Source organism: Marmota monax, unplaced genomic scaffold, assembly GCF_021218885.2.
Source record: "Marmota monax isolate L192 unplaced genomic scaffold, Marmota_monax_Labrador192_F-V1.1 WCK01_AAM20220418_F8-fsc00060, whole genome shotgun sequence".
In the NCBI taxonomy this organism is placed as follows: Eukaryota; Metazoa; Chordata; class Mammalia; order Rodentia; family Sciuridae; genus Marmota; species Marmota monax.
This window is the reverse complement of record NW_026692826.1, coordinates 11111941-11125122: the sequence shown is the minus strand read 5'-3', so window position 1 is coordinate 11125122 and position 13182 is coordinate 11111941. Positions and strand designations below refer to the sequence as shown.

The window sequence follows — 13182 nt, the reverse complement described above, 5'->3', positions numbered from 1 at the left end:
TCCCTCCCCTTTGCCCAAAGTTCCTTCATTCTCCCTCCGCCCCACTCCCCTGCTCTGGGCCTTTCTTACCAGAGATTTATGAATCTCTGAAGAGTTATCATAATTGTACCAAGACACAATGCATCTGTAAATTAAGTGGGATTAATTTTCTCTGAATCTAAATTGTTTTTTCTTTTTTTTTGGTATGGGGGAATTGAACCCAGAGATGCTCTAAAACTGAGCTACATCCCCAGCCTCTTTTATTTTTGAGACAGTATCTTGCTAAATTGCCCTGGCTGCCCTGAATTTGCAACAACTCTCCGGCCTCAGCCTCTCAGAATCACTGGGATTATAGGGGCATGACACAAATTTTCTAATAATTATTAGCTAAGTGATCCATTTCTTGGTATGTGCAGTTCTAAAACTACAGTTTTAATATTCTAGAAAATACAGAGAAATCTAATGTACTATGGACTTTGGGGATACTAACTTGTCAATTTGGGCTCATGGATTGTGATGCAGGACATAAAATAGTGGGGAAAGACAGGGCATCTACGGGAGATCTCTATCTTCCTCTCAATTCTGCTGTGAACCTAACACTGCCATTAAAAATTTTATTTAAAAAAAAAAAAGTGCCAAACTGTGCATCTTGTAAATTCTTTTGTGTGATTTAGTTGAAACAGGCACTATTAATACATACTAAAGATTGCCCGTCTTTTAAAAACGAAGTCTTGCACGTTATTTTGTTTTCCTACATTTTATTATGCAGTATGAGGAATAACGTATACCCTTTAGATAAAAAGCTCTGTTGGGGGCTAGGGATACAGTTCAGTTGGTTGGTAGAGTGCTTGCCTTGCATGCATGAAGCCCTGGGTTTGATCCTCAGCACTGCATATAAACAAACAAATAAAATAAAAGATCCATCAACAACTAAAAAATATTTTTTAAAAAAACTGCAGCCTTGGGCTGGGATTGTGGCTCAGTGGTATTGCGCTCGCCTAGCACAGGCGGGGCCCGGGTTCGATCCTCAACACCACATAAAAATAAAGGTATTGTGTTGTTCCCATCTACACCTAAAAAATACATATTAAAAAAAAAAAAAAACTGCAGCCAAATGATCAACGATTGAAATGAAAAATTTACTAAATGTGCTAAACAATAGATTTGATCAGAGATGAAGGAAAATAGCACTCTGGTGGAGGTACTGGTGATTGAACTGGGTGCTGTACTTCTGAGCTACACTCTCAGGCCTTTTTAAGACAGGGTCTCACTAAGTTGCTCAGGCTGTCTTGGAACTTGTGATCCTCCTGCCTTAGTCTCCCTAGTGCTGGGGTTACAGGTGTGGCTACCGTGCCCAGCAAAATCATTTACACCATTAATTCACCACATGTATAGTGGAAAGGACAAGAAAGAGGGAAAGACGTTAAAGAAACAATGGGATAACACTTCATGCCTGGTACGGTGGTTCACCTCCATGTATAGCCATACAGTGTTCAAACTGACTTCATTTGGAAATGTGGTCCTCATGGGTGTGATTAAAGACTTCAAAATGAGATCGTCCTGCAAAATCATGGAATTTGCAGGGAAATGGATGGCATTAGAGCAGATTATGCTAAGTGAAGCTAGCCAATCCCTAAAAAACAAATGCCAAATGTCTTCTTTGATATAAGGAGAGCAACTAAAAACAGAGCAGGGAGGAAGAGCATGAGAAAAAGATTAACATTAAACAGGGACAAGAGGTGGGAGGGAAAGGGAGAGAGAAAGGAAATTGCATGGAAATGGAAGGAGACCCTCACTGTTATACAAAATTATATATAAGAGGATGTGAGGGGAAAGGGAAAAAAAAAATCAAGGGAGAGAAATGAATTATGGTAGATGGGGTAGAGAGAGAAGATGGGAGGGGATGGGAGGGGGGATAGTAGAGGACAGGAAAGGCAGCAGAACACAACAGACACTAGTATGGCAATATGTAAAAACGCGGATGTGTAACCGATGTGATTCTGCAATCTGTATACGGGGTAAAAATGGGAGTTCATGACCCACTTGAATCAAATGTATGAAAGATGATATGTCAAGAGCTTTGTAATATTTTGAACAACCAATAAAAAAAATAAAAATAAATAAGAAAATAAAAGAATACAACAAAAATGCAAAAAAAATAAATAAATAAAAAATAAAACAAAATGAGATCGTCCTGGATTTAGAGTGGGTCCTGAACCCTGCCATACGTGTTTTTTTTTTGTTTGTTTTAAGTTGTCCATGGATCTTTATTTATTTATATGTGGTGCTGAGGATCAAACCCAGTGCCTCACACATGCTAGGCAAGTGCTCTACCACTGAGCCACAATCTCAGCACCACACGTGTCTTTAAAGGAGACACAAAACTGCACCTGAGGATAGAGCACAGTCCAGCAGTGCCTGGAACCATAAGCATTGAAGAGGCAGAGGGGTCTGGGAAGAAGCACGGCTGTGGGGCACCTGCATCTGGACTCTGCCTCCAGAACAGCAAGTTTCTGTTGCTCTCAGATACTGATTTTGTGATTTGTTAGCGCAATCAGAGGAAACTGAAGCAATGGCTAAACTGGAAACTGCAAGGTTCTGAACACATTACCACATCACAGGGCACAGCCTCAGAACACACTGACACAGAAAGAGGCTCAGCTCCAGAACACAGTAGCATTGCAGAGCACAGAGAGTATGACTTCTGAGTGAACAGGAAGCCTGGGTGCATGTTGGTTAGGTAACTGAGTAAGATCAATGTGGGAATTTATCAGGACTGCGGGGAAGTGACTTCACACTGGGGAGGCTGGCAGACATCACCTTCATGGGCCACTAATATGATGGTGTCAACAGCCGGCATCTCATGGCAGAGAAGCTGTTGCCACCAAAGACACAAGTGCAGCCTGACTCTGACCTGAGAAGTATCAGGCAGACCAAGTTGAGGGGCTGTCCACAGGTAAGGGGCTATCCCCTCAGAGTCCTGTCAGCTTAAGGATGCAGGGATAGGTTTCAGAGCAGGGAGAGGGCAAGGGCACAGGGTAAGAGCATCACCAGGGCAGGAGACAATCAATCCTCAGGGGCTGAGACTAGAGAACACCAGGTTCAATTCCTATCTGCCAGTGTCACAGGCAGTTCCTAATGGTAGCTGCTGGCTGCTACTGGTTATGACTAGTAATTGATGACTGTTACTAGTTACTGTGGGGAGCTGCAGGTTGTCACTGTGGTGCATTCCTTCACTCAGGGGAGGAAACACACACACAAACAACTTGGGCCAGTTCAACACATGTTCCTAGCTGAGGCTCAGCAAGGTAACTCTGCATTCTCATTTTAGCTCATACTGCAAAAAAGCATATTTTCAACAATCTAAGCACCGCGTTCAGCACATTTTTGCATCTTCTGTTGGTGATTTTGCTGTTCAAAATGAACCAAAACATAATTTACAAGGTGGAGCACATGTGTTTTCTCTTTTGACAAAGAGTAAAACAAGTCTTCACCTTACATCTGATGAAAGAAATTAAGCACAACAGATAAGCTGTCTGGAAACTTGTCCAGAGTCACAGGTTCCCTGGAAAGCAAAGACCAGGCCTGCTGGACACTCAGACAGGTTTTAGAAAGAGCATCAGCTGGTGGCTGGGGCTGGGGCTCGGCAGTAGAGCGCTCACCTAGCACTTGCGAGGCCCTGGGTTTGATCCTCAGCACCACATAAAAATAAACAAAATAAAGGTAGTGTGTCCAACTACACCTAAAAAACAAATATTTAAAAAAAAAAAAAAAAAAAAAAAACAAAGAAAGAAAGAGCACCAGGTGGACAGAGGTGCTGAGATGGAGAGCGCCAGCACCTCAGGTCCGGCAGGAGTCACCAAGAGCCCTCCAAACTCACCTACACATGCTTCCTGCTCCTTGCTTTAACCAGCAGGTGGAAATGAAAGCTTAAAGCACAGCCAGGAAGGGGGCACAGCCAGAGGGCGTGGCACTAGGCAGCAGCGCTTGCTGGGCAGGTCTGCAGAGGTGGACCTGCAGGCTCTGACCCTGGCCTTTGCACTGCTACATCCAGCTCTGTGGTTGGCTGTGCCTGCACCAGTGTTTGAGATATAATCTCTTTGTCTTCACGTTTGTACAGGACTCACTGGTAAGATGATCATGTATTTTTCTGATCACACGGTATTGGAGAAAACGAATGACTTTTGTGTAGGACACTGTGTTTAGATACATGGAAAAGTTAGCACAAGCCAAACAGCAGGAAATGGACACCACCACCCAAAGCTTCAGCTCCATGGACTGTCTGAAGAGCAGAGCATGCGCCTCTCAGGCACTGGCTCCGATCCCACAGGCGTGGTTAGGCAGCCTAAAGCCTAACCCTGCCCCTGCCCTGTTCTGCCACAGGGGCCCTGCTCTGCCCCTTCGTCCCCAGGGTCTGCCCCCCACTCCTGCTCTGCTTCATGGGTCTGACATTCACACCCTAGAGTGTAGTCCTTGTCCTCATCCTCATCCTCACCCAGCAGGAAACTCCTGGGGGAGCTGTCCTTGTCCTGGCAGGACAGGGTCTTCCTCCTCCTCCTCCTCACCAGCTGTGTGGGTTCAGCCCCCTGCTCTTGCCCCCGCAACGCCAGGCTCAGGAGTCCTCTCTCCTTCCTCCGTTTGTACTCCATGATTTGCTTGCTGAGTGCCTCATGATCGATCCCACACAGACTTGAGCATGAAGCAGGTCCTGGGGCACCATGTGGTGATAGGGCATCAGGGTCCCTGAAGGAGAAGAGGAACCTTCAGACCAAGCATAAGCCACGCCATGACCACAGTCATCAGTATAAAATGCCACTGGGGGCATGTCCTACACCTGCCCACATATGCACCTCCTGGACAAGGATGTGGAAGGGATTTCTGGATTTCAGAACCAGTGGCCAGCATAGTCCTGATGCCACTTGGTACCATCATGAGTACATTAAGCACGGCAGGAACAGCAGGCAGTTGAGCAGAATCACAGGTGGGCCTACAGGTGCAGTAACTCAGGTCAGTGACACACCAAATGACAAAACCTGACTGCAGTCACATCACCCTCTTACCCGTCAACACTAAACCCTGGAGGCTCTCTGGCCTGCCTCTTCCCCATGCTGGCTCCCTGATGGTCAGGATGTGCAGGCTGTGGTGACATGGAGCCGTGGCACTAGCTCCTGCAGGCTGGTTCAACCCAGACTTACTGCTGGGCCCTGCAGTCGCTGAAGCACCAAAAATGCAGATGCTGCTCCTATCTAGGCCAGCCCCTCCACAAACACCCCTGTTCCCAGGCTTGTGACCAGACTGTGTTGTTCCTCAGAGGTGTACCTGCACCTCCACCAGCCATGCAAATCCACTTTCCTGCACCCTTCCTCTAAGGATGATAGGCTCATCAGTAATGATCACTGCATCCTCAGCCTCCCCCAGCGGGCCCCACCCACAGCACAGCAGGGTAGCATCTGAGAGCTACGACAAGGCCTGGCATACTGCATGCACCCAGTTAAAGTGCACTAAGCCAGGGCTGAGGTCGTAGCTCTGTGGCAGAGCACTTGCCTAGCACATGTGAGGCACAGGTTGGATCCTCAGCACCACATAAAAATAAATAAATAAGGGGGGCTGGTATTGTGACTCAGTGGTAGAGCGCTTGTCCAGCAGGTGTGAGGCATTGGGTTCAATTTTCAGCACCACATATAAATAAATAAATAAAATAAAGGTCTATTGATAACTAAAAAAACCCCAATTTAAATAAGTAAATCAGATAAAAGTAAAAAAAAAATGCACATAATATTTTAAAAATGTTTAAAAGTGCACTGAGCCAACAAGGAAGCCAAGACAATGCGGCCATCTCCCCAGTGGACGAAGCCTCACAGACGCCACAGGCCTCACCATGTGCCTGCAGACCACTGCCTGTGGATGCCTGGGCCCCAGGGCCAAGTACCAAGGGGCAACATGGGCTAGTGGGACACAGATCACACAGCCACTACAAAAACACTAATCCTGTGCCTGGTAATCTGCCCCAGGGAATGGAAACACATCCCCACACATCACCTGGGATCATCTCCTATGGGGTGGTCTCCTTCATCTGGAGGTCCAAACTCAGCCACTGCCAGTAAGCCATCAATCTGAAAAGGAGCACCACAGTGGTAGGTCACTACCCACCCTTCCCCCTCCCCCCACCCCACCCCACCCCTTCACCGTCTCCCCCTCCCCCACCCAGGAAGCACTGGATCTGTGGGCCAAGCCTAAAGTCCACACAGGCAGCCTTGGCCCACACCTCCCATCCTCATAAGCAGTCAAAGGCCACACTTCCAATCCACACTGGGAAGGGGGCAGAAACACCTGCTGTCCTCAGGCATAAGGCCAACCATGGGCCTCCTGGGTGGACTTCATCTGCCCTTTTGTAGATGTCTCTGCTCTGGGGTTGTGCGACAGCCTGAGCTTGCAGCTGCCTTGGTGCTATTCTAACATGGCACCTCTCTCTGACAATGAACTGAGGCTTATGCGAAACTTACAAACGTTCGAAACCCATTAAACAACGATTAAAGAACTAATATTTACTAGTTTCTACTGCAGTTTCATAAAATGCTTCCCTGTAGCCACGTAATTTGTGTGCTTTAGGGGAGAAAAGGCCTCTGGCAAGGCAAGACAGCAGGTGCTAGGAAGGCTGCAGTCAAGCTGCAGAGGCAGGAGCTCTGCAGGGCAAGGAATCTGAGCAGGAACACAGCAGCAGCAACCAGGAGGCAGGCTGCTGTCCACACAGGACATCACCCACACACCCTGCTGGACTCGGCCCTGGCTGTTCCAGTGGCCCATCTGGGATCTGCACTTCCATCCTCTAGTGGCAGTGGCCCACTTCAGGCACAGCTGTGCCTTCCCTCCTCCAGAGATGTGTCCGAAGGAACCTGTGGAACCTGCCTCCCCAGAGACTACAGAAGCTACAGGTGAGAAGTTTAGCTTGGGGCTGCATGGCCAGTTGCCCTGGTGGCCTCAGCACTCGCACAGTTGAGCTCTCTGCCCCAGTGCCTTGTAAGGACTACTGTCCCTGCTGCTTCTTCTAACTGGGGACATTCCTCCACTGTCAGGGTCACTACCTGCACAATGTTTCCTATGTTATCTGTGTCATGAGTAACAAAAGACACACACGTCAAACTAGATCCTTTCCTTCTGTGAAGCTAAATCCTCTCTGGTTGTCCAGTGGATGACAGTTATCCAGGAAAAACACTACACTTGTTATCTGCTGATTCTTGGTAGACTTTTAAAAAGTTATAACATACTTTAACCTCCAGTTTCAATCTTTCTAACAAAACTCCTCTAAAGCAAAGAAAATGGTGGTTAAATACTTAGGTCAGAAAGTGAATTCTACAACCTCAGGTTAGGTGGGGAGGTGGTGAGATGCGAGACAAGCACACAGGGCAGCTCTGGCCACCTTAAGTTCATACACTGAGAAACAGCACTCTGGGTCACTGGTCAAGAGTTCCATTGATGAGCAAAGACTTAGAACCAGAAAAGGGGTTACACTGTGGTTGCCACTGCAAACAGGGTTAAGGGCCTTCCTTAAAAAACTCCTTCGCAGAGTTTTTAAAACATTATCTATTGAGTATTTAAAAATTAACAAATTTAAAATCCTATTCATATAAGTTTATATCATAAAAGGGCAATTACTTATAAGCCTCACCTCTGCCAGAGCTGCGTTTTTTCTGTCTTGAATGAACACTATTGGCGGCACATTCCTCAGGGTCTGCTGGGACATCAACAGGTGTCTAAGGAGAGGAGAGATGTGAGACTCTGGGCTCCACCTGGACACCTAGTGGAGAGGGTAGGTGCTCAACACAAGCTATGTGGGAATCCCAAATATGAAAATTAGACCAGCACACAGGGTAGATGGGGCAGGGCAGGGAGCCCAGGACTTGAAGGCTAGCCTGGACAGGGTAGCAAGACAATCTCAAGGGAAAAAAACACAGATGAAAAAGTTTCTGTACTGAGCTGCCTATTACAAAAGGGTGCAGAATGCACTATAACCAATTCCTCCAACACATCAGAGAGCCAATGAACACCAATCCGAACACAGAATCTTCTGTGGCCCTGGGCACCAGGGTCTGGGCCCTGGCAGCCTGTCCTGCCCTCAGTGGACAATCCCTGGCATGGCTCCACCCTCATGTCCTAGATGCTGGAGAAAAATGGTCTCTGCGTGGCTCTGTCATGAGATACAAACATGTGCCAAGCTAGGTGTGGCACACACGTCCAACTCAGCAGCAGCACAGAATCCAAGACACCAACCAGCAAGGGCCTCTGCAGCTGACAACACAGCAGTCTCTGGCACGACAACAGAGAGATCTGCCTACATAGCTTGTAGCCTTGTACACTGGTCACCTGCATAGCAAGTGACCCAGAGTTTCAGAACACTGATGCATTCTCTCAGAACCAACTGGAGCACCTGGAAGCCATGAGCTCAGTGGTGGATGCTGATTTTTCTAAGTTTGATTTTCAATTGAAAGGTTGCGGCTTATTGCTGTGGTGGATACGGCCAGCTATTTACCCTCAAGTAGCAGGCTTGCCTCACTCTTCTTTGAAACAATATCCGGCACACACCTACCTCGAACAGCTGGGACAGGGGGCCCAACCACAGGGGTGTCACAGACTGCACTTGAAGCGTGTCCTGCTTATTCATTTGCAATGTTTCAGGGCACGTGGCATGTCTCACTGTGAGCATCACCACAGTGCTGACAAGGTGCCTCCAGGGACAGAGGTGGAAACGTCCCTGTGTCACAAGAACCATCTTAGCCTCACCACCTCCCTGAAAAATACTACACCTGTTATCTGCTGATTCTTGGTAGACTTTTAAAGTCATACTTTAACCTCCAGGAAAACACCTCCAGGGTCCTACACAACTGAGCTGAAAGTCAACTACATCACATCCTATGGAAAAATGTGAACTATACTCTAAATTCAAGAAAATTAACCCAGAATTTTCCTTCAAAGCAGAACTCCTTCATGAGTGAAACCTACAAGTACAACAGCCTGGCGACCTGGGTGCCAGCAGAAAGCAAGAAACAGGGGCATCACCTCATGTGCGCCGCACTCCTCTGCAGGGTGGCCTCTGTGCTCTTGTTCTGGTCCGCCGAGAGGCTCACCTTCCAATAGACGCGGCAGGCTGAGAAGTCTGGAGTCAGCGAGACCTAGACACCAACCACAGGCACACTCTGTTTACAGGCTTCCTCAGACAACCTTCCCGGGATGAAAACCACAGCTCCCTTTAGCCTCCTGCCCAAGAGCAGTGTCCGTGCCCCACAGAGGCCAGCACTGCTGCTACAGAGTACTCGTGGCAGGCAGGAACCCAACGCCCCTTCCCCAGGACTGTCCACAGCTGGAGCCCTGCACCGGCCTCACAGCCTCTCCTAAGATGCAGACTGGAAACACAGAACTGCCCCTTCTCCTCATGGCTCACATCCTCTGAGGGATCAGAGGACCCTCCTGTCTTTATGCCAAGCAAAGGCAGGTGTCTTAACCACACCTCAGAGCCTCCTCAGGCCTTCTTCCAGGGTCAGACAGCATGCAGGTGCTGCGGGGTCATGGGTCCCACCCCTGGGTGGCAGCCTGGCTGCCTCTGTGCCCAGCATAGGAACCCCTTGTCTCTAGCACTCCCCACGACTCTGCAGCTCCAAACCAAGGCCACGGGGTGCAGAGCTCAGCTGGGAGAGCTGAACTCCGTCTTCTCTCCTCTGGCCTGCCCTCTACCTTGGAGAGCTCCACATTCAGGTTGTAGACCTCCTGGCTCACTTCAGGGGTGCTTAACAAGTCTGTCAGCGCTTTATGGAGGAGGCCGTTCAGGGCCCGCAGGCGCACATGGTCTTCCTTCCTGGTCCTCTTTGAGGTTCTCTTCAGGAGCAAGTCCAATTTGGAAGGCCTATAAGTCTCCATTAAGAAGAAGAACACGGCCCAAGGGCAGGTTACACCTGTCACCCATCACCAACTTGGGTTGGGGAAGGGTGCCATCAACGTAAGACAGACAATAGTCACCTCGGTTACCTCAGCTCTAAGGTAAAGTATGTCTGTTGTTCTCAAGATCAAAACTGCTGCCAGTTTTATTTTTAAAAAAAATTTTTGAGGTATAATTTGCATACCATAAAAACTCACTGTTAAAAAGTAAACACAATATATTTTTAGTATACACAATGTATTTTTTCTAGTTTGAACCATTTATCATATGAACTTTTGTGGTTCACATACACTAAAAATTTGATGAACACTAAATAATTAAATAACAGGACATTCTAGAAAATGTCAGCCATAGTCAATTTTTATCTGAAACGGTTAAATCCATGCTAGCAGTCCCACGCACACAGATACTACCCTCCAGGGCAGATTTGGACAGCCAGTCAGGCAAGAGCTGTGCCAACTGTGAATCTCACCCACTACGACGACCAGGGGGCTGCTTGACACTCACCCAGTAAACCCCAGGGAAGGACCTTCATACCAGAACTTCTTCCTGCAAGGAGAAAGCAAAAGCCACATTGGAAAGTGCCAGCAAATCACAAGAGTTGCGTAACCTACCTTAAGAGGGTTCATACCTCAACGGCATGGGGCCCCAAAATGTAGGCAGTTAATGAACAGCATTGTTGTGGAGGCAAGGCAGAAAACAGTTTTAATTCAACTTCATAATTTTGACTTTCAAATTTGCCTACAGTCCTAAGGGTAGAGAAAGAGGACCTTAAAATATCTCCCAAGATGTACATAAACACCACGCCCAGTTGACCAAGTGGTTCCCATGGAGGGCCAGGTTGAGGGTACTGGTACTGCTATGCCATATGCTAAGGCTAGACAATCATAATGGCCAGGGAGACCCCACTGCTCACTTTTAAAGAGGGAGTTACAGGTGAGCGAGGCACAGGGGCTACATGATCTATGTGGTGGTGAGCTGCAGCTGGAAGCAGATGATTATACACAAAGACGTTTATGGGTAAGCATCTATGTAAGGGAGCCGTAAGCACAGACTTTTTACTTCACAAATGGAAAGGCCCCAACAACAGACACCCCAGTGGAGCATGTACACCAGGCACCCAACCCATGGTGCCACTTTACCAGGACCAGGAGTCCTCAGAGAAAGGGTTGATTCTAGGATTGTGGCACAAGAACAGGATATGTAAGATGAACCTGGCACACCTTGTAGCACTGGAAAGTAAGGATATGCTAAATAGGCACACAGAACCCCACACGATTGGGGTGTCAATGAGAGGGCTCCTAACGGCCACAGTTGGAATAATGAGAGCAAAGTAAAGTCATAGTGGATTATAATCCACAAATCCACACTGATGTGAGTGAATTAACAAATGGAGGAGAAGATATGCATCTCCCACACAGAATCCCAAATAGTTTCTGAGCACAATTCTCTCCTCCTTAGGCAGCGACTTCACATACTGACTTCTTCCCAAAAAGGACAGTATGGAAAGTGGAGGAAGAGTCACTGCTCAGGGTAGACACCTGACAAACACCCAGCCAGGAGATCAGCACCTGTGTGGACCACACACACCCTTGATGTGACAAAATCGCCTCTGCAGGCTCCTCTCCAAACTCCACAGCCCACACACAACCATGAGGAAACACCAAAAAAACCCCAATAGAGGGCACACTACTACTAGTCTAACAGTACTCCTCAAACAGTACTTTGCAATTTTTCTGTAAACGTAAAACTATCTTTAAAGTAGTTTATTGAACAAAACAAGTGATGCAGGCCTGTGATCCCAGCCATGCCAAAAGCTGAGACAGGAGGATCACACGTTTGAGGTCAGACGGGGCATAGTAAATAAAACCCTGTCTAAAATGAAGAATAAACAGAACCAAAAAACATACCCACCAACAGTAAAAACTAAAGTGGGGTGAAGATAAAAATGTCTTACATGGGGGCTGGGATTTTGGCTCAGTGGCAGAGCGCTTGTCTAGCATGTGTGAGGCATGGGGTTCAATTCTTAGCACCACATGTAAGTGAATGAATAAAATAAAGGTCCATCAACATCTAAAAAAAAAAATTAAAAATGACTGACTGTACTCATCTTAACATTAAGAAAACTAATTGAGGGCTGGGAATATAGCTCAGTTGGTAGGGTGCTTGCCTCGCATGCACAAGGCCATGGGTTCAATCCCCAGCACCACACAAAAAAACAACTAATTAACAAGACAAAGGCCACAAAGAAAAGGCAGTGTTAATAAGGAAAGGCGGACACACGTTTGTCCCCCATGAACCTGTCACCCGCCGTGGACCTCGCCCCCGCAGCCTCAGCACCGCGCATACCTGGTTTTCGAAGCAAATTTCTTGAGCAAGTTCTTGCTGCCACAGGAGACGGCAGAGCCGTGCAGGCTCCGCGTGCGGGCGCGGTGGAGTGCAGCCTCACCGCAGCCCCGCAGCAACAGCACCCCGGCGCCGGGGCAGCACAGACCGCGGGCGGCAGCCCACATGTCCGGGAGGACTCTGCCAGCTCCAGCGGGCGCCGGATCCGACACCGAGGCTGGACGACAGACGCAGGCCGGCGCAAGGTTGGAGCGGAGCGACGTGATGCGGACGTGGGGCGGGGCGACGGGACGCGGGGGCGGGGCGACGGGACGTGGGGCGGGGCGACGGGGGCAGGATGGTGGGTGGGGCGATGACGTACAGTTGTCATTGGCCTGGAGGCGGGTGGGCGGGGAGAGAGAGGGCGGCCCCGCCTACACATTTGCGCGCTGGAAAGCAGTGGGAGCTCAGAAGACTGCTGGGTGCTATAGGAAAAGCAAGTGACCCTGAAATTTCAAATACTGAAAAGATTTCAGTGGTTTTCACCGTGTTTGAGAAGATAGACATTCTTAATGTTATTCAACACCATGCAGTGTACACAGGTATCGAAGCATCACATGGTACCATTAATATGCATTTTCTGTTTTTATGCATCCGAGTAAAAATGAACTTTTAAAGAAAGGTTAAAAATAGCATGAAACTGACAGAAGGGGGAGCTGCTGAAGTGATTGAGAAGGCAGAGACATGGACGAGAGGCCGGCACACAGAGCCCGCAGGGTGGACCAGAGGCCCGCAGGAGAAAGCCTGCGGTGGGGTAGATAAGAAGGCCCTTCCACGCTGAGCCAACAGGTTGGACGGACCCCGCATTCTTCTTTCGGATTCTACTGCTAATTTATTTGCTCCTGCCATAAAACTTATTTCCTGTAATACTTCTTTACTCATCTATCTAG

At 48.2% G+C, this 13182-nt stretch overlaps 1 protein-coding gene across 3 annotated transcripts; it reads right to left on the bottom strand.

The window, feature by feature from the left end:
* Positions 1 to 717: 717 nt before the first annotated feature.
* Positions 718 to 12509, bottom strand: Rbfa (ribosome binding factor A). Of its 3 annotated transcripts, none has more exons than XM_058580699.1 (8): positions 12257 to 12509; positions 10415 to 10456; positions 9706 to 9874; positions 9034 to 9146; positions 7646 to 7730; positions 6019 to 6092; positions 4475 to 4722; positions 718 to 867 (listed from the first exon to the last, which is right to left on the bottom strand). In XM_058580699.1, the coding sequence occupies exons 1-8, from the start codon at positions 12418 to 12420 to the stop codon at positions 731 to 733; spliced, it is 1032 nt and encodes a 343-aa protein (XP_058436682.1). In that variant the 5' UTR covers positions 12421 to 12509; the 3' UTR covers positions 718 to 730. The 3 variants fall into 3 exon arrangements, with proteins under 3 accessions (XP_058436682.1, XP_058436683.1, XP_046304620.1); XM_058580700.1 differs by having other exon boundaries at positions 4545 to 4722; positions 12257 to 12508; XM_046448664.2 differs by lacking the exon at positions 718 to 867 and having other exon boundaries at positions 1100 to 4722; positions 12257 to 12507.
* Between the last annotated feature and the right edge of the window lie 673 nt (positions 12510 to 13182).

Bases quoted from the DNA above. Each gene is read 5' to 3' on its own strand.
- Rbfa (XM_046448664.2), bottom strand. From the start codon at position 12,420: ATGTGGGCTGCCGCCCGCGGTCTGTGCTGCCCCGGCGCCGGGGTGCTG. The intron at 7,731-9,033 runs GTGATGCCCCTG...TCCTCTCCTTAG, and splicing joins AGGAGTGCGGCGCACATGAG to ACACCTGTTGATGTCCCAGC. The intron at 4,723-6,018 runs GTGATGTGTGGG...CTTCTCCTTCAG, and splicing joins CCCATAGGAGATGATCCCAG to GGACCCTGATGCCCTATCAC.